The following is a 25,862-nucleotide window of genomic DNA, read 5'->3' on the forward strand; positions in this document are numbered from 1 at the left end:
GCTAAGTGTTGAATAGCTCCGGATACACCGAAAGCCATGTAGAGTTCAGGGGCAACAATCTTCTCAGTTTGCTCTACCTACATGTTACATTCCCATAGCTATTAGTCCATGCATTGATAATAAAGTTGCTATGGCCATTGAGATTTAATGCAAAGAAAATTACATAGAAATCCAAATCCTCTAAATGACATATCATTACATAGATATTGAATTGCAAGTTAGGAAACTAGGAAACTTTGTTGCTGCTATTTTATGCATCACGTTAAAACAGCAACTTCAATTATCCGATGTTAATATTTGATAGGATACTTTGAAAAATGCTAAGAGTCTGTAACTAGCAAAAGATAACATGAGATTAATAAAGGACTGCTGGTGCCTGGTAGACAAAATGATATGTCACCTGAAGGTCATTTGAAACAAACCCTGCATCAACAACAGTAATATGACACCAACTGCACAAGATGGAACAAAGCATATTTAGGATAGGCAATGACGAACCGATTCTAAACAAAATTTTAAAACTTTATCAAGAATCTAAATAATAATTTATAAATTTTCAATACTTCTTCTCAAAGTGATTTTGATATCAAAGCATGAGTAATCATATTTTATTGAACAAAAATATCATAAAAAAAATCAGTAGTTGAAGTAAATTTAGGATTATTTTAAAAGAAAAATACTTGTACCAAATATTTAATCAAATTTATTTTAATGTGAATCTAAAAAATCCGAAATATACCGATTTAATTGAGTCGACCTAATATAAAATTAGTATATATAAATCTATAAATTTTATGTGATAAAAACTTTGAACCAAACTAAATCATTAAAAAATAACAGAAAAAAATTTAAATATGATAAAATATACATCAGAATTGAATCGAATTAGATAATGAACACTCCTGTTCAAAACAACAGGGTTTTAGGTTCATGAAAGAAAAACCAAGCAAAATAAGATAGAAGAAAACGATAAATCATACCCTCTTCTCTCAGTATAGTATTAGTGTTTGTTTGGAGGTCATTATCTTAATAAAAAAAATTTTAATGAAAAAATATTTTTTTTATTTTTTAACATGTTTAAAAAATTTCTAGTAATAAAAAGAAAAATATAAAAAAATATTTTTTTGAGAAGCTGTAATTTACATCTTTTTTAAAAGATATTTTTTCCTTAAAAAAAGATGTTTTTCATATACTAAATAAACAAAAAAGTGCTTTTATATCGTTATACCCAATCATAATTAATAGATAAAAAGATCTTTTTACATGAGATACCTAAACATAAAATTACTTTTACTTTTTCATAAGATCTTTTTAAAAAAGATAATTCGAAAAAAGATCTTTTCTTAAAAGTTCACTCAAACAAGCTCTTAGTCCGTTAGAATCAACAGAGATCCTAATCTTAACCAAAGAGATTAGTGACTCATGCTTAAAAAAAAAAAACTTAAAATTATAAATTATAAAAACTACTGAAGAAGCGAGCCACGTGAGTATCTCTCCCATTCTTTAAATACTAATTATAAACTTAATTAATTTAGAATCCAAACCAAATCAAATTAAAATAAAATTAAATTTAACTAATTAATGTTCCTTCAATAACTTTTTATTCTTTATTATTGTCAATCAATACTTTAAATCATGAACCTTGTACTTAAGTTTTAATCATCAATTCAAGTGCTTCAAGGGATTAGAGATTAATGAGAGATTTGGCATTAGATTATAAGCTTCTGAGAGTAATTTACTACCATATGTAAAGCGCATGTGAGGCATGTAAGGCAGAAGCCCATCTAGGAGAAATTGAGGCCTTTGTTTGCACATATAAAGCGCACAAGGCTCTTGTAAAGCGCACGACTCTGCATGTAAAGCGCCAAGACTCCATGTAAAGCGCATGATTCAATTTTGGAGACTTAAAAGCCTCTGAAATTATATGATTAGACTAGATTTTGCTCTTAACATGTTTGGTTTATTATTTAATCTGATTTGGCCTGAAATTTGTTGAAAGATCTAATAATTTTTTTACAAAAATAAAAATATTATTTAAAAAAATTATTTTTTTAAAAAAATATTTATATGTAATATGTCATATATTTAATATTTATAAAAAATTTTAAACTTTTAACGTATTTAAAATATACAAAAATAAGACTAATAAGACTAATAAGGCTAATTTTTAATTATATTTTAACAGATTCAAGCAGGCCTGATAGACCAATAAAACTAATTAGTGAACTGAACCTGTTAACGTATTAAGATTTTTAAAAGAATCTAGACCTACCTAGATCAGATTGGGTAAGGCCAAACACAAGTTAAGCTGCAGCCCCTATCAGATTACCTACCCTTTTTCCACCCCTTAAGCACATGGTTCAATTTTGAGAATTCGAAGACTTCTAGAATCTCATGTAAAGCGTCTGGACTACCATGTAAAGTGCATGGTTCACCATATAAGGCGCATGGAGCCTATGTAAAGCACATGGGTGCTTGGGAGCTCTCTGTGTAAATAGAAACTCTTCTATTTAACTCAGAAAATTTTCTGTTTAGCTTTTCCTATCCTTGCTTGATTTTATTGTCAGTTTCTCTTCTTTTTTGTTTTTTATTTAATTTCTTTCAAGATCTCCTATAACAAAAGAAAATCACACACTCAAAGTAATATGTACTAAATCATGACTTGATTGTTTAAAATAATAAGAATTATTAGCTTATGAAATGAAATTAAGAAAAAAAAAACTACTAAAGATGTAAATGCACTGAACTTCTTTTCAGTGTTGAATTTTTTTTTGTTTCAGCCTCTATTGTGTGATTTTGTGTAACATTATCATTTTTTGGTTTTACTTTTTAATTTAGCCACGTTAAGGCAATATTCTCTATCTTTAACTTGTGCGGTATAATTTAATCCAGTTATTTTTAATGAAAGTATAACTATATTAATTGTCTAAAAATCTACAGTAAATTTTTGCAAATTTTGATAATTGATGACAAACTTTTATATTGACATTTTATATTTATATATTATTTGGTATTTAACTTTTGCAATTATACTTTAATAAAATTATAAGATTTTAGTTGATAATATTTTATGTAGTGTTTTAAATTTGTAAGATATTATAAATTTATTTATTATTTTATTATAAAATAATTTTTTCAGTTAAACTACAATTAATCTTATTATTAGACCAGTGAATCAGTAACTTAATTGATTTAATAATCAGTTCAATTTTTAAAATCTTAATTATATAACACTTAATGTCATATTTATCTAACGGATGAAAAAACTAATTTAACTTAATATTATATCTTTCAATAATTAATTTGATTAATCAATTTTTAAAGATTAATTTTTTGGTGACTTTTTAAAGACCAATTTAAATATCAGTTAATATTTTCAGTGTGACGAATTTAAATATTAACCTATTAAAAGTGGAACTTAACAACCTTTTTTTTTTCCGGAAAACTTGCAAAAGCTTAGCATTGTGTCTGTGAGGAGTAAATACCTATAATCGTCCTTGAGATTCATGCAATTATTCGATGTAATCCTTAAGATCCCGATTTTCCCAATGTAGTCCTCCAGATAGAGCTCCGAATACTCAAAGTGGTCCCTGGACATATTTCTGGTGATGAGTCATCACCGGAGCGCTGACGTGGACTTGATTTACCACGCTGGAGGGGCCAACAGCTAGCTGAGCTGGCTAATTTCCAGTTTGTACCCAGATTGGTCCCTCCTATTATATGTAACCCTAAATCCCCAAATTCTCCTACACTTCATCTCTTCGTCTTGTTTATCTCTTCTTCTTCTTCTTTCATACACTTTCTTCCTATTCATACACTCATTGATAAATTAAAATCATTCATTCATAATTGAAATTCAGGACTTTATTCTAGTTCATTACTAGGGGTGGCAAACGGGCCTAAACCCGCCGGGCCGGCCCGCGTAACCTGCCAAAAAAGGCGGGCTGGGCTGAAAAATCGGGACCGCCAAATAGCAAAAGTCCGCCTAACCCGCACCGCTTAAATCGCGGGTTTTGGCGGGCTTTGGCAGGGCGGGGCGGGCTTCCCCGCCGGGCTAAGGTTTTTTTTAGTGAGGGGGTATTTTTGTAATTTTTTTCCTAAAACCTAACTTCCCCCAACCTAACTTACAAGAGTATGAAGATAAAAATTGAGTGTTTTGAATTATGTTTATGTTATTTTTGAGACAATATTTATAATTATGTTTTGGATTATGTTTATTTTGCTTTGGAGAGAATATTTATACTTATATTTTGAATGAAAATTTGGTTTATAATTATATTTATTAGATATTTATAATTACAAAGACTTTAATGTTTGTGAATATAAAAAATATAATTTTTTATGCCATTAGAAATTATAAATTTATTAATATGGTTGTGAAATTATATATATTACTTAGTAGTTAATAATAAAAAAAAATGAGCTTTGGCAGGCTTAGCCCTCCAGCCCGCCAGCCCGCAGTTAGGCGGGGCGGGCTAGGATTCTAGGACTGCCTAATTAGGCGGGACGGGGCGGGCCAGCCCGCCAAAGGGCAGGCTTCTGGCGGGACGGACTTCCCCGCTTGCCACCCCTATTCATTACTGGTATAGGGATACCGAATTAGTCTAAGGAATGAGGACTTACGAAATACCAAGATTAAGAATGTCCTCAACCCAGATGTCACCTTTCCTTTCAAAGCCACATCTATTCTGTATAACTTAGAATTAATCACAAAAGATGAGGTTAAACATGAAATGAATTTTTTGGCAATGTTAGGTAATAAGCACAATAAGTTGTTATACAATCTTTCAGCATGTTTAGATATGTAATGTATGTCTTAAGTGATGATTTTTACTACACAGAAATTGGCAATTGAAGTGTACAAATTAAGAAATTACTGGATTGAATTTTGTGGCTGTGGCTCTATCAATATCTTCTTCTTCCAGGACTCCAACTTCCACTAGTTCCATAAGCTCCTTTTTTGATATGTAACCCTTTTTAATACATTCCTTTCTACAATGGCTACTCTAAGGCCTTTAGCACACAAGGCTGTTGCAATGAAGATACCCAGAGTGCCCCCACACACCAACACATCATATGAGCCTTGTGTTTTGTTAGCCAGATCGGACTAGTGAAATAAGCTTGGAACAGTAGGAACAACTTGCTAAAGTTCTTGCACAACTGTAGTATATGTCACAAGCTAATTAAAATCACCAATTATAGCTTCATTTCTTTTAATTAATGCAAGAATTTGAATGCCATGATGAAATGAATCTTCTTGAGCTGGTCTAATCTTTTCAAGACTTCATAAGAGTATGCTCTCTCAGCACCACTAACCTTTTCACTCATTGAAACACTCTCTATTATCTGCTACAAAATAAACAAGTTTTCATATCAATTTTCAATTGAATTTCTTACAAAGAAAGCACAACATTTCATAACATCCAATGTAAAAAGTGTATGAAAAGAAAGAAAGTGTATGAAAAAAGAAGAAGAAGAGATGAACGAGACAAAGAGATGAAGTGTAGCAGAATTTGGGGATTTAGGATTACATATAATAAAAGGGACCAATTTGGGTACAAATTGAAAATTAGCCAACTTAGTTAGCTATTGGCCTTTCCAGCGTGACAAATTGAGTCCACATCAGCGCTTCGGTAATGACTCATCATTACAAATATATCCGAAAACCACTTTAAATACTCAGAACTCTATCTAAAAAACTACATTAAAAAGATCGAGATCTTAAGGATTAGTGGTAATTACGTGAATTTCACGGACGACTGTGGTTATTTACTCGTTTGTGAGATTCCGTTCTGTACTGAATCATTCTAATTTTCCCAATTCGCAAAGCGAAGTCGAAAATGGGGGGAGGCCACGGCGAGGGCACAACCTACAAAGGCATAACCATACACCAACCTAAGCGGTGGCACACCGTCGCCGGCAAGGGTCTCTGCGCTGTTATGTGGTTAGTTTCGCTCGTTCCTTTTCTCCGTTTCGATCTGCACTCGCTACTGATCCATATTCACCATGTCTCGCTTTTTGTGTTCTTCAGGTTTTGGGTGTTTTACAGAGCAAAGCAAGATGGTCCTGTAGTATTGGTAAATTTTTCAATTCTAACCTCTCTCAGGCTTTCTTTATTTCCATTTCTATCAAATTAATCAATCCAATTATTGATTTTTGTGTGCCTTTTTTTATAGGGTTGGAGGCACCCTTGGGAGGGCCACGATGATCATGGCCATGGTGGTGGACACTAGGTATGATCTTCCTCAATTTCCTCATCATCTTAGTGTTGGAGACTTGAATTAATGGAATGTGTTATTATCTTCATATTGTATTTAAGTTTTATGCACACCCTACTTGTTATAGTAGAAAAAATAACTATTGTCCACATTCAACGTGTCAATGCTCTTCCAAAAGCAAGGATATGATTCAATGATGGTCTATAAGTGCATCAAAGTTAAACTTATTGGTTATTGCAATAAAATGCGGGCATTCTACACCCAATGTGTCCATTTTGTTGCTGGCATATGCTATGTGGTTGCAATATTTTTGTAGTTGATGGTTATTTTGTTGTCTAAGATCAGTGTTGTTACTTATTAATCAACTATCAATAGTTAATAGATCATTATAGACATCTATGTGTTACAAACATTAGAAATCAAAGTCCGAAAACAGAAGAAAGGGAACCATATTATCAAATCTGATGATACTTTGATTTTTTTTTTTTTTACCACCATTATGTTTTTGGAAAAAGATTGGGAAGCAACTTTTTTTTGCCAACATTTTTCTTTCCCTTGAAATTTATTTTCTCCTCCCTTTAATCTTTGCTTGTCTACTACTTCGTTGGCTGAAAAATGTTGCTTTCCTAGCAAAACGATACATTTTTTTGTTTGTTATTTTGCGTGGTGACACCATGAGATATAACTGATCCTCGTTCAACTGTGGGAGTTTAAGGATTATGCGGTTTTCTTCAAAAGTTTCTTTCTATTTTTTATGATATACCTGGTGCGATTGGTTGTTGCTTTGTTTCTAGTTTGTATATCAGAGATATATGGTGTATACAATACACAACTTAGTGTTTGGCAAACATTTTGACAAGTGATTGAGATTTAAAATTTCATCTAAATATAGAAAGTTCATAGATACACAAACAGGGAGGGAAAAAAATTTCGGAGGATAATTTACGTAGTGACGTCTAACATGTATGCATTTGATTTTGCGGCAGACATCAGCTCAGGAAAGGGGAACAACAAATCTTGAAGAGTCTGTGATTGCCGTTAGTTTCAAATGTTTACCTTGTCGCATCAAATAAATTTAAACTTAAAAAGAAGAGATTTATTTTTGCATAATTTCATGAACATTAATATTGTGCTTTCAGAACCATATCCTGTCAACTTTGGCGATAGTTATGGTTGTTTGGATAAATGTTTCATGTCTTTTGGCATTGGGAGTAATTTATATTATAGACTCAATATTTGTGTATCTAATTGAGCACTTTGGTGTTGTTGACAATCCTTTTCTTAATCCTTGCCTATGATTTGTTCCACCAATAACGATATTAAATTACTTCCAGAGTAAATAAAACATTATGACATATGGTTTTTTATTTTGTTAAAAGTATGGGTTCTCACAAAACCAAGTATACAATAGAATTGTGTTAGGTATGCGCTCTCCTATATATATAAATATAAAAAATGTTATTTGTACACTAAAATTAACCATTAAAATTAACTACTAATGTATTTGTGTAAAAATATATGTAGTTTAATTTATTTTCAATGTGTATTTATATTTTGAATATGTATTTTATATTGATAATTGATTTTAGTATACATGTAACATGGTTTATATCCTTATTCTTTGTCATTTTTCAAAGTTGGTATAACTCAAAAAGAGCATACATAACATTACTGTGATTGGATATTTTGTAGGCACCTACTCAAATGAAGATGTTAAAAACATCTTCTTACAAAGAGTCTTGTGTTAAAAATGTGATTTGTTTGTTTGGCTATATTTTGAAAAAAGATAACACTTTTATAGTATATCAAATCAAATCCTATAATTTATCACCTAATGGTAAAAAAGATGCATTTTTATATAAAGACAATTATAAAATTTTCATGATAGGATCACCTATTTTGTAATGTATGAAGAAAATTAAATGGATTTTATTGAATGAACTTGTCACCACTTTAAATTATTACACACATTTTTCTTCTAAATCTGAAGTATTCTTTTTTTTTTTGGATTAGAATGTCCATTTATTAAATAGAGGCCCAAATTATATGGGCTTTTTAGTATGGGTTGGGTTGGATATGGAGGGTGTGTGCATTAATGGGTTAAATCGGATTTGATTACTTGTGAATAATAAGTATGGACATCAGGTCATGAGGACGGTGGCTAGGTTGTTGTTAGGGCCAGAATCCCACCAATTGTATGCTCCATTTTGGTTTCATTTGTCTTCAGATCTTATTAGTTTATATGGAATTTATTGAGCGTTTTTTTTTTCCATTTTTGTAAAATTTGCTTTCAAGACGATGTTCACAGTTACTTTGATTCATTGGAATTTGTTTATATTTTATATTTTTTGGCTCAGATTGTTGATTTAAGCTTAACCTGTTGTAATGGTTGGGATGACGTTTTGGCCCACAAACAGGCCATTCCATTCTGGCGCTTCTGTGGTGGTGTTGGGAGGACTGCCCATGCCGAAAACAGACATTCCAATGGACAAGGACCCCTTGATTTGCTCAAGAATGTTGAGAGCAATGCTGAGGTGTGTGTGCTGCATTGCATTAAAGGTTTTGGATGTGGATGCTCTTTACATTTCCCACATCTTGCTGTTGTTGCTTTGCTCTATAAGTACATAGTACCAATCACTTCCTCCTTAGCACCATGCAGCATTGAGTTATGTATGACAAAGGTCTCTCATTTTTCATTTTTTTTCTCTTCTCATTAGTAGTGTTTATTGTTAAATATCACCTAAAAGTAAAAAGTGTTTGTCTATTCTAATTACATGCTGCAAGAAAAATAGTTGATAGCGTGATTAACCTTAGGCGCGTCGACGATGAGGTGAACAAAGTAGCGATAGTTGCTAACATGGCTGCCACGGCGGCTAGAGTAGCCGTGGTGAAAGCTGTTCAGAATAGAATAGATGGACAATTTTGCTATACTGATGTCTAAGAGAAGAGAAGAGAAGGGGAAGCTCTGCAGATAGTGAACATAATTTAGAAATTAGGATTTTAAAAGGACTAAATTGCGAAAAAAGTTTCATTCGACATATCAGCTAACTGTTGGAGTGCCAGCATGAAATTACTATGAATTCTGGAGTACATCCCAACTTTCTGATTGCTAGGTTTGGACAGAAATTGTGTGAGATTACTGTGAATTTTGGAGTGTAATTTTAGGAATATAATTAAATAACTATTAATTTTCGTGATCATATAATATAAAAATATTAATTAAAGTATAAAAGTATAATATAATATTATTAATTTTACTTTAAAATATATATTTTTATTATAAAAAATTACATCTGGATCCGGCTGGGTTTTGGATTGAACACTCATAGTCGCGCGGACAGCTTCCATAGCTGCTATACCCTTTCGCATCTTTTTGGATTGGGTCTTGGTGAAGCTGTCGCGCAACACATCGAAAAAGAGAAAATTATTTTTGGGTTTGGGTTCGGGCGGGTCGGGGTTACGGATCGGGTAGGGTTTTGGGGGTTTGGTCCAAGATTAAAAAAATGCAATACAATATATAATGAAAGTAAAACCCTAATTTGAGAACCCTTCTGTGTAGCCTCCGCGAAGAGGAAGAACAAGCTGCAGTCGACGCCATGGTAATCAATGTTTCTTGTTCGTTCCTCATGCTTAAAATCGATATTCTCCGTTCTTCGATCTGTTCTCACCACGCACTCTTCTTTTTTCAGGTGAAGTACTCCAGAGAACCCGAAAATCCCACCAAGTGTATGAACAAATTTGGTTTCATTGAGTCTTCAGATCCTATTAGCTTATATGCAATTTATTGAGCGTTTTTTTTTTTTTGTTTTTGTAAAATTTGCATTCAAAACGATGTTAACAGTTACTGGAATTTGTTTTTATTTTTTATCTTTTTGGCTCAAATTGTTGATTTAAGCTTAACCTGTTGTAATGGTTGCAACTGTAGCTTGCAAGGCTAGAGGCTCTGATTTGAGGGTTCATTTCAAGGTACAATGTTCTGTTTTCCTTCGTAATAATTTACTGCTCTTACATTAAATACCTAAATTTTAGAGCTAGGCTAAATGATACTTGTAGCTCTCTTTCATGAATTTCATCAATTTCTCCTTTATTTATGTGTGTGTATGTGAATAGATGAGTTTTTGGAAGTGGAGATTTATGGTAGATGTTTATGGATTGTGAGCTGGGTATCTCTTGCATTTGCATGCCTTAGTAAGTGGAATAGTTTAATTAATGACCTTCAGTGTGCGTTTGTGTGCTGGGCATATATCTTTATCTTGCTTGCCTCATTAACTCTTCAACCTCTTCCCATCCTACGCTTGCTTTTCCTCAGTCTGCTGATCTCCTCCAAAGTTCCAACTTGCAAAGCCTAGTGGCTGATAATTTCTGGTTTAGTTACAAATATTATTTTGTCAATTGATGCTTCTATCTGTTGGTCCCTTGTAAATCATTTTGTACATTGCTTTATCATTATCAATAATGGGTTAATTTATTTGTCCCTTTTGTTGATGAAAGTTTGATATAGCAAATTCCATATTATGTGAATAAAAAAGATGGTTTATATTATTCATTCAATTATTCTCTATTATTGAGCGGGAATTAAGAAGTTTTCTTTTACAGAACACTAGGGAGACTGCCTTTGCTATCAGGAAGTTGCCACTTGTTAAGGCAAAGAGGTATTTGGAGGATGTTTTGGCCCACAAACAGGCCATTCCATTCCGACGCTTCTGTGGTGGTGTTGGGAGGACTGCCCAGGCAAAGAACAGACATTCCAATGGACAAGGACGCTGGCCTGTAAAATCAGCTAAATTCATCCTTGATTTGCTCAAGAATGCTGAGAGCAATGCTGAGGTGTGTGTGCTGCATTGCATGGCCGTGTTTGATTTTCCATGGCTGGCTTCTGTTTGAAATTGTTTTCGTTTGTGCAGGTGAAAGGTTTGGATGTGGATGCTCTTTACATTTCCCACATCCAAGTCAACCAAGCACAAAAACAAAGACGCCGCACCTACCGTGCTCACGGAAGAATCAATCGTAAGTTATAATCTTAGTACTCTAACTAGGGTGATTCCCGTGTTTTGTAAATCTATTTTATCTTTTGGTTCCTTAATCTATTTCTCACGGAGCTTTAATCTCCTTTTATCATATTGATGTTTAATATGATTACAAAAGATAAGTATATGAAAATTGGAGTGGTTAATTCTAACGAGTGTTGCCATTGCATTCTTCATAATATTGGTTATGACTTTTGTTGTCAGCCTACATGTCATCTCCCTGCCACATAGAGTTGATCTTATCCGAGAAGGAAGAGCCTGTTAAGAAAGAGGTATTAATTTTACCATGTTTTAAAAATTTTGATTTGATTTTCATGTTGCATCAAATGTTCATTTATTGTTGTTCTTGTAGCCGGAGTCCCAGTTGGCAACAAGCAAGAAGTCTCAAGGCCTTCGTAGTGGTGCTTCATCCTAAATTGCTGTCGATGCAGAATATTGAGTTACTAAATTCCTAGGGTGTTAATTTTGTTACTCTGTTTGCCCTACATTTGTCATGGATTGGTTTTTTTAGAATGAAAAGCAATTTTGTTCGTATATTTTGCCAAGTTAATTTAAGATTATGGGAAATTTGTTATGGAAATCTTTTGATTATTATTAAGTTTTAGTTAAATGAGAGTGAGTTACCTTATGTTAAGTAGCTTCTATTCCTAAAATGTTTTTTAAATTATTAGTTTTATTTTATAATATAACTATCCTAATATTTTAAATTTGTATTAAAAATTATAATTACACTAATTATTTTTTTAAACAAAATATTAACTATAACTAAAGTTTCTATTTGTCAAGGTTTTCAAAGTGAGGATGATGATAAAATATATAATTACTTTTGGATCAAGAGAGAAGAACTCAATAAAAGTTGCAAATTTAAAGATGATTAAAGTAGAATAAAGTTTTAAAGTGGGCATTATGATTGGTATTGCATCAAAATTGTTTCTAGACTCGTTTTTTCATTAAAATTCTGTTTTGTTTGTCTTTTGTTTTTTTTTTTTTAAATATTCGAAAATAAAAAATAAAAAGAAATGAAAAAACAAATTGAATGCATTTTTTTATTTAAACTGATTATTGGACTTTTAAGTGCAGTTGCTGAAATGCATTTTGCTAAATTCTTGAATGTTTAGTTTAAGGGAAATAAGTTACTAGGATGTAGCATTAAATTTTCAACACTTCAACTATGAATTCATAAAATAATCCACAAACCTAAAATATGGAGCAAAATAATATTGGAAATTGGAAAAATTGGTAGATTGTTGATGTGCGAGCCACTTTGGAGGGTAACACTTACTAACTTATCACAAACTTAACAACGACGTCCACTTTTCATGTTAATTAGAATGAGACTCATGCTATGGCGATCGATAAATTAATGATAGTATATAATAAATATTAAAAATTATTATGTTTTGTAAAATTAAATTAAATAGGTGTAAATTAAAGATAAATTTAAAAGCTATTTTGTTTAAAATAATTTGTAGTACAAAAGATTTGGATGTTAGAATTATACAAAGTGATATTTTTATTTGGTAGTTTGATATTTGTATTTGTTTTAGTTGATGGACTTAATCTTCTTATTTGACGCTCGTCTTCCTTTTTTTATTGGTTATTGTTAAAGTTATTTTCTTCTTTCTGTCGTAAGTTTTTGTGAAGGCATGTTCTTTATGAATTATTGAGTTGTATGCACTTTTTATTGTGTTGTTTGTTCTATCTTTGCATGTATGTTCTTCTTCCGAAGATGTGTCTTGAATTTGTATGATTTTCTTTTTTCGTAATCTCTTACTATGCATGCAGTTTTTCAATGACATTTACAATAAAAAGAACAAAAATGTGTAAAATTTTTTTCGAATAAATTATTTTTAACAAGAATAATTGAAATAGTATAAAGTGAAATTACCTGTTAATATTTTTCTTTGACCCACTCTATCAGACAATGTTTCGAGTAATGCAAATTCAAAATAATGTTGAAAAATATTCAAAATTTGATCTTTAATTTCTTTCACAACAGTTGTGAGTAAAAAATTTGCTTTCATTGTACATTTAATTGGTCTATAGTATAGACTTTTCTTTCTCGTAACAAATGTTTGAATTTGTTCATCATATTTCTCTTCAAAATTACATAAAGAGGTGTTTCCTACTGTGTTAGTAAATCATAGTTAATAATTACTTAAAAAATTGATTACATTTTTTTTTTGAAGTTATTAGCCAAGAAACAATAAATAGCATATTGAAAGAAGTATAATTTTAACGATATTAAAATACAATTATATATAAAGTATTATAAAATAATATAAAGAATATAAAAAGCAAAAATAATTAAAGTATTTTTTCGTAAATTAATTTAAAAATACAATAAATATCTTTATTTTGTACCTTTTCATCTAATATATTCATATTTCTAAGCAAAGCGACTCTTCTTCATTTGTGGGCGTTAGTGTTTCCTATAGACAAACCACCCAAACTTTGATAAACCAATTGTCTGTTTGTTTGGTGATATTATCCAAAGAATGATGCTCCATTGAGTAAGTTTGAGATGTTGTGTAATGCGAAAATAAAGAACAATTCACTGAATTAAATAAATTGGCCATCAATATTACCATAATACACATTTTGCAAAGTGGATACCGAAATGTATTTTTTCCATAAACTATGTAAACCGCGACAGGGGTATCGCGGCTTACAAATGAACGTAATCCGCTACAGGGGTGTCGCGGATTACGTTGGAAGAAAAACATCACATAATCCGCGGTAGGGGTGTCACGGTTTATGCTTTAGTCTGTTTTGCCGATAAATACCAAGCAAGATAGGGAGTGGGTCATTTGAGGAGAGTCATTTTCACACTTTCACAAATGGATAGTGAGGAGAGCATGATGGTTCTAGTCCACTACTCTGGTAAAATAAAAAAAAAGTAATAGGCATGGTGTTAAGTTCACTGATAAAGAACCGCTGACCATTTTTATCCGTTTGACTGATACTTTGTCAGATCTGAAGAGGAACATATTGCAGAAGGCAGGGTTGTGTGGGGTCAAGTTGGTGAAGAAGGTGTTCTACAAGATTTCGATGGCGGTTGTGTCAAATGGTGTGCAGTATGAAACATTTGTCATTGGGTCGGATGAAGACATGGGGGTCTTGTTTCATTGTCAGCGGAGTTTTTCAGAGGTGAGAATACACGAGTTGTTTGCCAAGTTGGAAGGCCGTATGGAAAGTTCCAGGACTTCAGTGCCAAATCCTCAGTCGACGACAATGGGGGTGCTTCTACTTCGATGCCTGTCGTTGCACCTAGTTGTCTTCTAGCTGCACCTTCACTTGTTCTAGCACTGGCAGCTAGGTCACTTGGTTTGATTACTGGTCTTGTTGGTGGTGGTGAGCCGGATCATGTTGAAGATGCGATGCGGGAAGATGACTCAGACGATGAGCCCGATCACATATCAGGGGATAGCGAGGAGGAGAGTCCAGTGGCCCCACCTGCACCTCAGGGGCCATCCAGTTCTGGGTCCCACTAACAACCCCCACATTTCTCGATGCTGAACCTGGAAGCAGCGAGTCAACAACCGGATGATGCACACACCTTCGGTTACCAAGGATTACATGATGGCAATACTTCTAGGGAATTTTAGATTGGCCAATCTTTCCAGACTAAGGAGGAAGCTGTGATGAGTGTTAAGGATTATAGCATTTGTCGTGGAGTTCAGTATCGGGTTATGGAATCTGATCATCTGAAGTATGTTGGGAGATGTAAGGAGTTTGGAAACGGCTGCACCTGGATGATCCACGTGGCACTTCGACAGTGCAAGGGTAATTGGGAGGTTAGAAGGTATAACGAAGCTCACACTTGCCTGGCCACTTCAATTTCGAGCGACCACCGACAGCTCGATTACCACGTAATTTGTGCGAGGATCTATCCGTTAGTTAGGGCGGATGCAGCGGTTACCATAAAGGTCTTGCAAGAAGCTACTGAGTCAACCTACGGATTCAGACCTAGTTACAGAAAGGTGTGGAAGGCAAAGCAGAAGGCAGCCGCCCAGATTTACGGGAATTGGAAAGAGTCGTATGCGGAGTTGCCCCAGTGGATCCTTAGGATGCAAGCAACGATGGACGGAACCGTAGCTTTGTTGAAGACTTCACTAGTGCGTGTAGGTGGTGAGGTTGATGAGTCTACAGAGTACTTTCATCGACTTTTCTGGACATTCCCTCCATACGTTGAGGCTTTTAAACAGTGCAAGCCACTAATCAGCATTGACAGTACGCATCTGTATGGGAAGTATGGCGGGACTTTGCTTCTAGCTATTGCGCAAGATGGAAACTCGAATATATTGCCAGTTGCGTTTGTACTTATTGAGGGGGAGAATGCTGAGTCGTGGGCTTTTTTCTTATCCCACTTGCATCAACATGTGACCCCACAGGAAGGGATTCTGGTGATCTCTAACAGACACAATGGCATTAAAGCTGCACTGGAGGCACCAGACAGTGGTTGGAAACCGCCTCATGCATATCGAGCGTATTGCATTCGACACGTTGCAACTAATTTTGCTCTCAGTTTCAAGGGTCAAAATGCAAGGCGAATGCTCGTGAATGCGGCGTATGCCAAGACTAAGGCCGAGTTTGACAGCTGGTTTGATATTATGAGGACTGAAAATCCGGCCATGTGTGATTAGGTCAACGGACTGGAGTACGATAAGTGGATCCAACACTAGGATGGGGGCAGATGGTTCGGCCACTTGACGACGAACATATCCGAGTGTGTTAACTTTGTACTAAAGGGGACATGGATTCTGCCAGTTACTGCACTTGTCAAATCCACATATGGAAGGTTAGCAGAGCTTTTTATCGCCCAAGGACAGACAGTAGAGGCGCAGTTGGGATCAGGCCAACGATTTTGACAGGCACTAGTCAAGGCGATAGAGCACAACTTGAAAGATGCGAGGTGCTTCACGGTTACTCTGTTTGACAGACATCAGTCTGAGTATACCGTGGCTGAGACGACTCCTACCAGTAATTTCTCGCTTGGGACGTATCGGGTTTCCCTCAGAGATCGCACTTGTGACTGCGGGTATTTTCAAGCTCTCCATTACCCGTGCTGCCATACGATTGCATGCTGTGCTCAGTCGCGGTTAGACTGGGCTACGTACGTCCATGAGGTTTATACCATGAGTAAGATGTTTAGCGTATACCAAATGGAGTTTTTGCCTCCTATTCCAGAGTGTCTATAGTCACCGTATGCCGGTCCTACTATCGTTCCTGATCCTAACATGAGACGTGCCAGAGAAGGGCGACCGAGGTCAACAGAATCCGTAACACCATGGATGAGGCCGATACTAGTCAGCCAAAGTAATGTGGGCTATGCAGATAGACAGGACACACTCGCAGGACTTGCCCTCAGCGAGGATCCGCCCCCAGTGCCGACGTATAGGTGTCATTATGTCGTCATGATTAGCTTACATTTTTCTTTCCTTAATTATTTGTGTTCTTATCCTGTTTTAGTTGTACTTAATGTTAAGTAAAGTTGTACTTGCTGTTCGTTTTATGGTGACATTGTTATTGTTAGCGATTCTCTGTGTAGTTGTGATTCTCTTGAGTTAAGGTGTTCTAATTTTGTTGGTAACTCTATGAGTTCATTAGACTAATGCCAATTAAATCAAAGCAGGATCCTATGTTGTGCCATACATAAAAATTACAAACCAAACTTTCATCCAAAAACTCATCCTCCATGAAAAATGAACGAAGTCCACACTAAAGCATAAACCGCGACACCCCTATAGTGGTTTATGCACATCTGCAAAACACACATAAACTGCGACACCCCTACCGTGGATTATGTGATGTTTTTCTTCCAACGTAATCCGCGACACCCTGTAGCGGATTACGTTCATTTGTAAACCGCGATACGTCTGTCGCGGTTTACATAGTTTATGGAAAAAATGTATTTCGTTATCCACTTTGCAAAATGTGTATTCTAGTAATATTGATGTCCAGTTTATTTAATTCAGTGAATTGCCTGAAAATAAATTTCTTGTGCTAAATTTGATATTATTTGAAGAAATAGTATGGAATTTGAATATTTGTAACGAAAAATTTATTATGATTAATAGATTATTATGACATTTGTAATATGGATGTTTATTACATTTAATGAATAATTTATAAAAATTAAATTAATTATTGGGGTTATAAATTTATTGTATTGTTTATAATAGTAAGATATAATAAATATAGGGATATAGATTCTCGTAGGTTATAAATTTAGTTAGACACCATTAATTTCTAATTACTATCATTAGTAATGGTAATTTTGCAGCCTAATTTGCATATATTTCTATTACTTTTATATTTTATTTTTTTTTATTTGAAAATAATAGTTGATTTGACAAAGATCGAGTTGTTGATTCTAAAGTTTTGCCAAATAAGCGATGTTGCTGACATAACATTAGTAGGAGAAGAAAAATATCTTAAAAGTAATGTGGATAAATTTATCCATCTACTTTTATATATTAAGAATAGAATAGATAGATTGTTAAATTTACACTTCAATCCTCAAGTTTTGATCAATGCTAGATGATTTGGTGCATAATCCACCGTAATAGGAAAAGAGAAGAGTCTAGTATTCTGGAGATTAATCAATAAACCTCATTTTCTTTATTTTTGGAAAAATAATAGCAATTTAAATGTTATAAGATGATACATTTAGAAAGTGCACAGTTCATACTGATGCATGTTACATGCTTTATTTTTTCTCAGGAAGCTTCTCTAGCAACTCTGGTATCACCTCAAATAGGTCTCCTACAAGTCCATAATCAGCAACCTGAAAATTTCACACATCACACAGATTACAACACTGTTAAACGAAATAGAAAGCTTCAAATTCACAAAAGAGGCACTAACCTGGAATATAGGAGCATCAGCATCATTGTTCACGGCAACAATAACCTTAGAATCCCTCATCATGTTACATTCCCCTAGCTATTAGTCCATGCATTGATGATAAAGTTGCTATGACCATTGAGATTTAACGCAAAGGAAATTACATAGGAATCCAAATCCTCCAAATGACATATCATTACATAGATATTGAATTGCAAGTTAGGAAGCTAGGAAACTTTGTTGCTGCTATTGTATGCATCACGTTAAAACAGCAGCTTCAACTATCTGATGTTAATATTTGACAGGATATTTTGAAAAATGCTCTCTGTAACTAGCAAAAGATAACATGAGATTCATAAAGAACTGCTGGTGCCTGGTAGACAAAATGAAAGCATATTCACAGCCTTTTAATGTGTTTGGTAGGATAGAGCCATCATTACAAAAGTGAGAAGAGAGATTAGTAAAAGGGTCGGAAACACGTGCCGCCATGAAAAGGGGAGAAGCACCTGTTAGTGGGATTGACAGTGATAGTTAGAGGGTTTACAAATTAGACAATGAAAAAAAAGGAGGTTGTGAAAAGGAAAGGTGTCTCAACATTTTTTGGTGTGTCTTGGAGAGTTGAATAGTTTTGAGGAGCATTAACCCTTACTGGATCAGTGAATCACTGTTTGTGACAACTGAGAGAATCAATATCAATATAAAAACTACTACGCCTAGTCTCACTGCGTGGAGCCAGCTACATGGATCAAGTGATACCAGTGTTCCTTTGTAGTAGGCATATCCATGACTTAACCACTATATTTGAATCATTTTATTAGGTCTCCTTTTAGTTCTAGTTATGGGACTACAATCCATCGAGTCCACTCTCCTAATTGTTGCCTTGAAAGCCTTCTCCAGTAGAATCCATGTCAATAAAACACAATTTTTCCACGACCAATATTTCAATAAGAACTTCCTATCCCTCTTTCTTACAATGCAGGCTTGTAGTCTCAACCTTCTAATCTTAAATTCCTTCAAAAGCACATCTCATTTACACAGAGCAGTATGAAAATTAGGATCATAATAACAAACTTCAATTACGAGTTTGGTCATACCCAACATAGTTTAAATCTAAAAGGAAGTAAAATTGTCACCTGAAGGTCATTTGGGACAAACCCTGCATCAACAGCTGCACGTGTGGCACCAACTGCACAAGATGGAACAAAGCATATCTAGGATTGGCAATGATGAAGCGATTTTAAACTAAAGGAGAATATCCAATAAAAAGTACCATAATAGAAGTATATAGAGAATAATAATAGTATAATACCAGCACCACCAAGTTTCTTGGCCAAATTTTCTATCAATTTAAAGTTCTCAGCATTCTTCAGTGCTCGGCCACCGGTAATTACAACCCGTGCATTTCCAAGATCTGGTCCTTCATCATCCTGAGAAGTTTGATATATATATCTAGACTTGTTCAGATCTGCTGAAATCCAAAAGAAAATAATTAAAGCTCATCTCACCAAAAGGGATACGATTAAATATCAAAATCTGATAGGGTTGTAAAAGATCAAATAGGTTTAAATGGCTGTGGACGATATCCCTGATACAGTTGATCCAGTGCTCTTTGAAGCATCCGACCAATACCTATATAGTCAGCAGATGAATAACGACAGAGTACTGTACTCCCAATCTTGCTTTTTCGATTTCCCATAAAACAAAATGTCCATGCATCCTAAACAGGGAAACAAACCTTCATCGAAGTTTGAAAGGTTGACCTGGGATATTGAAGCCTCAGCTTTTGAGTCATTTGATTTCTGGGGAACAGGAAAAGATGTGGATCTAATCGTCAGTATACAAGGATTGGATCCCGTATAGCGGACAGTACAAAGTGCATTTCCAGCATATATTGGCCTGAGATGAAGTTAAAATCTTACTTTCAGTCAGATGAAAAAACCAACATTTGATGATAGATGGATGAATAACAATTACAAACACTACTATTAAATTAGCAAGTAAAACAACACACTTACATACACAAAAAATACAATTCCATTCTTATTGGCCTCTTTAATATATCCTACAATGTGCAAACTAGTTTTAAGAATAAGCACAGGTAAGGAGGTCAACAACGGCAATAGCAGAAAGAGAGTTAGACGAATACTAACTCGTGAAAAGATTAATTGATTTATGTCCTTTTCAAACCATTCATGTCTAGAATTTCTCTATTTCTACAGTAAATCTTTCTTTAGGAAGCCTTTAGCAAGCACTAAAACATATTCCTATATATCCATGAACACCGTGTCCATTATACCGGTATATCACTTTGGTTTCTCATCTAAAACCACGACTATCATGCATTCACGTATGTTTTGATGACTTATTATCCAAAGCCAGAAGCCGGCAATGGCAAATATGCTTTAATAGCATTAACTTCCTAAAATCTGAACTCTTAAATCATGAGATAATACTGTTTTAAAGGTTTTCGTTTACTCTGGATTCAATATTATTACTAGATCTGCAAGTACAAATAAGTTCTTGTAAAAAATAAGTAAGTACATAAGCTAAGAAGGAAGAAAATAAATAAATAAATAAATAAAAGAAATTGAGTTGAAGAAAAGCTTGTATAATACTAAAATTCTGGACAAACTAGAACATGCCTTAGTTCATAGCTAAGGACAGCGTAGAAGAATATCTGTTCATGATTTTCCAAGCATTTCTATAAACTTTGAGCAATCAATCTTCCCAATGATTCATAAAATAAGATAGCAATGATGATTAAGAAAATAATGGATCTACGGCATTTTAGCATTAAGACTCTGAAAGCCTTAAACTAATAGACTGTAATTAAAACAAATAAAACAGTTTCTTCTGCAAAACAAGGTGATCTGCTGTCTGATCAACAATAAGAACCTAGTGTCACTGCAAGGAGAAGACCAGAATCTGCTGTAGCTATTATGCCTCTCTCATTACAATAGCTTAATCTATCAAATGTCAATAGCACAAACAATACCCTTTTGAGGGATTTGACGAATGTGCAAACATACAAGGGCATGGAATATACAGTAAAGGTAACAACAATTCCATTCCATGTTACAAAGCAAATACAAGATTATCCAACAGTAGTGCTGAATCATGATCATTTTTCATATTTGATCAGCATAGAATGATGCAATAAACAGAAAGTGGTGTAAATATTAAAATGAAAACACAACAAAAATGTACCTCACAAAAGTCTGTGCATCGGAAATTCCAGTAACATCAGTAATTGGAGAAACGTCTAAAAGGGCAGCTGCACGGGGCATGATATTTTTGCCAAAAGAATTTGAAGCAGCAATTATATGAGAATAACCCCCTTGCTGCTGGACTAAATGGACTAGTTTTGCCCATGGTTCTGCCAGAGGGCTCTTGAATTTTTCTGAATCTACTATGAGCACCTGCACCACAAGTTGCACTCCCAAAACAATAATCAAAATCCTGAAGTCCATCCAATCTTCTTCAAGGCAAATGCTCTGTGCACTAAGATATGAACACCCATATATCAAAAGCATTAGTACAACTTAGCCTCTTCTCAATGTGGAGTTGGCTCCATGGATCAAATAAGATCATACCGTCATATTATAAACCATCCAATCAGCAATCAACGTCATGAAGATTCCACAAACTTTTATGTTGGTTGTTGACTATCTAACAGAACTTTTTTCTTTTATCAAAACATAATACCAGCCATTTAAATATTTGCAACAAAGCACAGTATATGCTGATTTCCCCAAATCTAAATCTAAACAATACCAATTATAATATCAAGAATAAACATCCAAATTGATCCCTAAGTCTGTGTTTGTTTCCTGGGACTGCAACCAAGACTAGGGACAGGGACTAAATATTGTGTTTGGAGACCAGAGATTGAAACTAAAATTTCAGTCTTGAGACACAAAATTTCAGTCCCATCAATACTTCCAAAAAGTGGGGACAAAATGGACTGAAATTTTTGGAGAGGGACTGAAGTTTTAATAACATTTCTTTTTAAAAAATACTCTCATTTAACTTTTCAAATTCAAAATCTAACTCTTAGTCTCCATATTTATCTTAAAGCAAATATGATACTAAGACATAACTCAGTGTCTCAGTCCAGTACATTTTACACCAAACACAATACAAAAACATAATTTAGTCCTTGTCTCTCAGTCTTAGTCTCCTTTTCCAAACACAACCTAAGGAATTTCAGATTGGACACTTTGGTCTCCAACAAATTTTTATTTCTCTAAAAGTTCTCAAAAATTACTTCTGTCGCATGGATTAGTCTTTGCGTAGTTTTGAAGGGGGAACTAGTTTGTCTTAGAATGTATTTTTTGAGCACCTAATTGTGTTATAATAAAATTCGTTAGAGGCTTATTTTGTTCAGCACGCATATTAAAAAATTGATTAAAAATTACTCAAGGACCAATATGTCCAATGAGAGTTATTCTCAAGGATAGAGAATAAAAATTTGTTGTAGACTTAAAGTGTGTGATCTAAAATACTAAACCAAATTGGGTGTTTAACTGTTTACTCTAATATCAATTTAGGGTAATCTCAAAACCAAAATTTTCAAAATTTGGCAATAGAAGGATGAAAAGAATACATCAATCTGAAATGCCGATAACCCCTTCAACTAACTACTGGTCAAAGGAACTAAAACCCTATGATTCAAAACTCAGAAACTGGATTCCTTAAGCATAACTGTGAGGTTAGCACTATAATTTGGTAATTAAGTTCAAGAAGTCAAATCGCCTAGTTTATAGGATTTTTCCACCATATCTGAAGAAGCCCTTTGCGTAATTATCCAAATAATAATAATAACAACAAGTACCTGAGAGACTGAAGGGTGAGAAGAAGCAGCGTGTGAAGCAGCTTGATGAAGGGAAGGACCCGAGCCAGCTAACAGAACCGAAACGGAAGAGTTACCGTTACCAGCCAGTGACGTGGCAGCCGTAACTGCACGGGGAACAAAAAGGGGCGTTTCTTAATTGCTCTGAGGATCATGCGAGTTGTTGCCATTGGCTCTGTTCGAACACACAGAAGGGCGATGGATGGTGATGACTTCTTAGTGCTTACAATGAATGACGTGTTTAGTAATATGCGGAAAATTGTGCCGTATGGGGGTCCCCAACCTTGACGGATGCTGATTTGGTTTAGTTTTGTTCATCAAAAACTCACATCGAATTATTCTTATCTTTAATGCATCATTAATTGATTATGATTTATATATACTGGTCGCCTATCATCCATATTGCACAGAACAAAAATAAAATCAGGCATTCAGGCCCCTCAAAACAGAGAGTAAGGGTGTTTAGTGTTTACAGGCAGTCCAATTACCGATTAAAATCAACTCGACTCAATGATATTAGTTTTTTGTTATGTCTGTTATACATACGCGCCGTTTTTATTTATAAGATATACAAGTTGGGTAAAATTTAATAAAAATAATTTTCACGTATCCGTCTGACTCTGTGCACATGTATTTCATTCAATCGTTTCAATAGCGCGCTCACTCACGAAATCATGATTATAAAAGACGCTTTTTCTTATTCCTCAATTAAGACCTCAATCCTAAAGATTCAAACAACGCTTAAAATCTCTAAAAAAACTGTCAAAAACGTCGCGAAAATTCGAAGAAATCAATAATAAAACTTCAAAATCTCCATAAAAAAACACAAAAACAAAAGAAGAAAGATTGTTCAAAGTATTATTTCACTAATCGTCGAGGTTTTTACTTTTCTCTTTCTCATTTCAAACACGAAAACTGTGTAATCATATTTCTATTTATTAAGTAGATTCATTATGTGTTCTTGGTTTAAAATAGATATTACTGTTCTCATCATACTGTTCAATTGGTGATAACCATTTTACATACTGTTTCCCGTATAGTTTAACGTATATTTTCATGTGTTTTGTGAATGTTTGCATGTTTAGAATTGAGTTTGTATAAATAGAATCTTTCGCTGTATTTCAAGTAAATTCGACTATAATTAGTACTGTTATTCTTGAATATTGTTCTTGTCTTTCTTGTGTCATTTTATGCATGTTTGGTTGACTTAAAAATGATTTTGAACTCATATTATGTCATGTAATCTAAAAAATAATCGAGGTGTATGTGACTGGTATTTCAATGTATATCATGCGAATTCGAGTGAAACTAGTGTTGTTGTCCTATCTTTAGTGTAGCTAGAAACAGAATATTGTCTTTGTGCTTCTGGTGTCATTTTATGCGTGTTTGGTTGACTTGAAAATGATTTTGAACTCATATTATGTCATTTAATCTAAAAAATACTAGAGGTGTAAATGGTTTGTATTTCAGTGTAAATAAAGCGAATTCGACTGTAACTGGTGCTGTTGTCCTATTCCTGGTGTAACTAGAAATAGAATATTGTTCTTGTGTTTCTGGTGCCATTTTATGCATGTTTAGTTAACTTGAATATCATTTTGAACTCATATTATGTCATGTAATAAAAAAAATACTAGAGGTGTACATGGCTTGTATTTCGGTGTATATCAAGCGAGTTCGACTATAACTGGTGATGTTGTGATCTATTAACCATATTTTTTATTCCTTATAGTAAAAATGGCAAGTAAGAACCTTGTTGGACCAAAATAAAGTGTAAGCACATATATCTTAGACCAACTCAATTTTCTTTGTATAAATATAGCTTATTTAAATGATTTTCGTTTCGTTTATTTACAGAAAACTCATGATTTGAGATGTTCAACAAGACTCCTGAATGAAAAGTTCCAAAACATGAGCAAAGAAAAGAAGGCCATCGTCCAAGAATTGGGATTTGATGGTTTGATGCACATCCTCGCAATGAATGTGCCGCAAAGCTCTTGAAGGAGTTGGCATATTTCTTTAATGTGATAACAAACAAATTAGATACCTAGTACGGTGTATTAATCATCAACCCTGAAAATATAGGAGCTGTCCTTGGTTTGAATGCATCTAGTAACCAATTACACAAAACTGTTATACTTGCATTTTTCGTAATCTATTCTTTTGAACTCATATTATCTTATGTAATTAAAAAAGTAGAGGTGTATATAGCTGGTATTTCGGTGTATTTTAAGTGAATTGGAGTGTAATTGTTGATCTTATTTTGCTGCTTTTGTAAGGGCCCTCTTTCCAAACAAAGTTTATTTTGAAGAGTTTACTGAGGAGGACAAGGAAGTTTATAGAAGCTTCCAAGGAAAAACATTGAAGCAACTAACGGACTTGATGATGGAGATTGGTGTTGACAGTAACGAAGATCAGCTTACGTTCAAGAAGGTGTTCATCCTCTACATTCAAATAGTCTTCTTGTTGCCGACAACAATAAACAAGATTTCTCCCGTCCACATGCCTCCGATTTTTCGTGTGGACACCATAAGGGAGTGGAATTGGGGTGGTCATATCCTCGACTTCCTCATCAAGGACATAACTGAGCACGTCTTGAAAAAGAATAAATCTGTTGATGACTGCCTCTATGCTCTGATGATTGTATACTTTCATGAATCCAAGCACAAAAACAAGGGGGCGGATGCAATCCCTAGGCCGTCCTAGGTGATGCATTGGACTAGGGAGTTACTGCTTGAGAGGATAGAAGATGAAACTAAGGGTTATATGGTAACTGAACAGAATCTTTTTCTTTAATTTCGGTGTTTTTGTTTTATGTATATGACGTAAACTAATGTTTTACCTGTTTCAAGGCACCGTCAAGATGGTAGAGTTGAAAGAGAAATAAACGAGAATGAAAAAGGAAGAAAAGAAGGAGAA

At 34.2% G+C, this 25,862-nt stretch overlaps 4 protein-coding genes across 6 annotated transcripts; 3 read left to right on the plus strand and 1 right to left on the minus strand.

The window, feature by feature from the left end:
• Window positions 1-5,736: 5,736 nt before the first annotated feature.
• On the plus strand, window positions 5,737-11,494 carry LOC107478005 (NADH dehydrogenase [ubiquinone] 1 beta subcomplex subunit 2). Of its 3 annotated transcripts, XR_008006749.1 has the most exons (6): window positions 5,737-5,944; window positions 6,032-6,077; window positions 6,177-6,233; window positions 8,636-8,752; window positions 11,123-11,225; window positions 11,450-11,494. XR_008006749.1 is itself a non-coding variant. In XM_021137958.2 (4 exons), exons 1-3 carry the CDS (start codon window positions 5,841-5,843, stop codon window positions 6,231-6,233), a joined length of 207 nt encoding a protein of 68 aa, XP_020993617.1. In that variant the 5' UTR covers window positions 5,737-5,840; the 3' UTR covers window positions 8,576-8,663. The 3 variants fall into 3 exon arrangements, 2 of the variants coding, with proteins under 2 accessions (XP_020993617.1, XP_015953590.1); XM_021137958.2 differs by lacking the exons at window positions 11,123-11,225; window positions 11,450-11,494 and having other exon boundaries at window positions 8,576-8,663; XM_016098104.3 differs by lacking the exons at window positions 8,636-8,752; window positions 11,123-11,225; window positions 11,450-11,494 and adding an exon at window positions 7,205-7,461 and having other exon boundaries at window positions 5,742-5,944.
• Window positions 9,908-11,781, plus strand: LOC107478004 (60S ribosomal protein L17-2; the record flags this gene model as incomplete). Its single annotated transcript, XM_021137956.2, is given in 6 exon segments — window positions 9,908-9,944; window positions 10,144-10,184; window positions 10,815-11,045; window positions 11,123-11,225; window positions 11,450-11,517; window positions 11,598-11,781. Coding segments are annotated over 6 exon segments (543 nt in total), but the record flags the coding sequence as incomplete, so codon positions are not given.
• A 3,108-nt stretch (window positions 11,782-14,889) lies between these two features.
• LOC107478149 (uncharacterized) lies at window positions 14,890-15,891 on the plus strand. Its single transcript, XM_016098296.1, has one exon. The coding sequence runs from the start codon at window positions 14,890-14,892 to the stop codon at window positions 15,889-15,891; it is 1,002 nt and encodes a 333-aa protein (XP_015953782.1).
• Window positions 15,892-17,846: 1,955 nt separating this feature from the next.
• LOC107478148 (electron transfer flavoprotein subunit alpha, mitochondrial) lies at window positions 17,847-25,658 on the minus strand. Its single transcript, XM_052258206.1, has 9 exons — window positions 25,367-25,658; window positions 22,929-23,053; window positions 21,302-21,513; window positions 19,830-19,990; window positions 19,404-19,559; window positions 19,203-19,280; window positions 18,259-18,288; window positions 18,116-18,189; window positions 17,847-18,035 (listed from the first exon to the last, which is right to left on the minus strand). Exons 1-9 carry the CDS (start codon window positions 25,656-25,658, stop codon window positions 17,958-17,960), a joined length of 1,206 nt encoding a protein of 401 aa, XP_052114166.1. The 3' UTR covers window positions 17,847-17,957.
• Between the last annotated feature and the right edge of the window lie 204 nt (window positions 25,659-25,862).

The sequence above is a fragment of the Arachis duranensis genome, chromosome 3 (assembly GCF_000817695.3).
Source record: "Arachis duranensis cultivar V14167 chromosome 3, aradu.V14167.gnm2.J7QH, whole genome shotgun sequence".
In the NCBI taxonomy this organism is placed as follows: Eukaryota; Viridiplantae; Streptophyta; class Magnoliopsida; order Fabales; family Fabaceae; genus Arachis; species Arachis duranensis.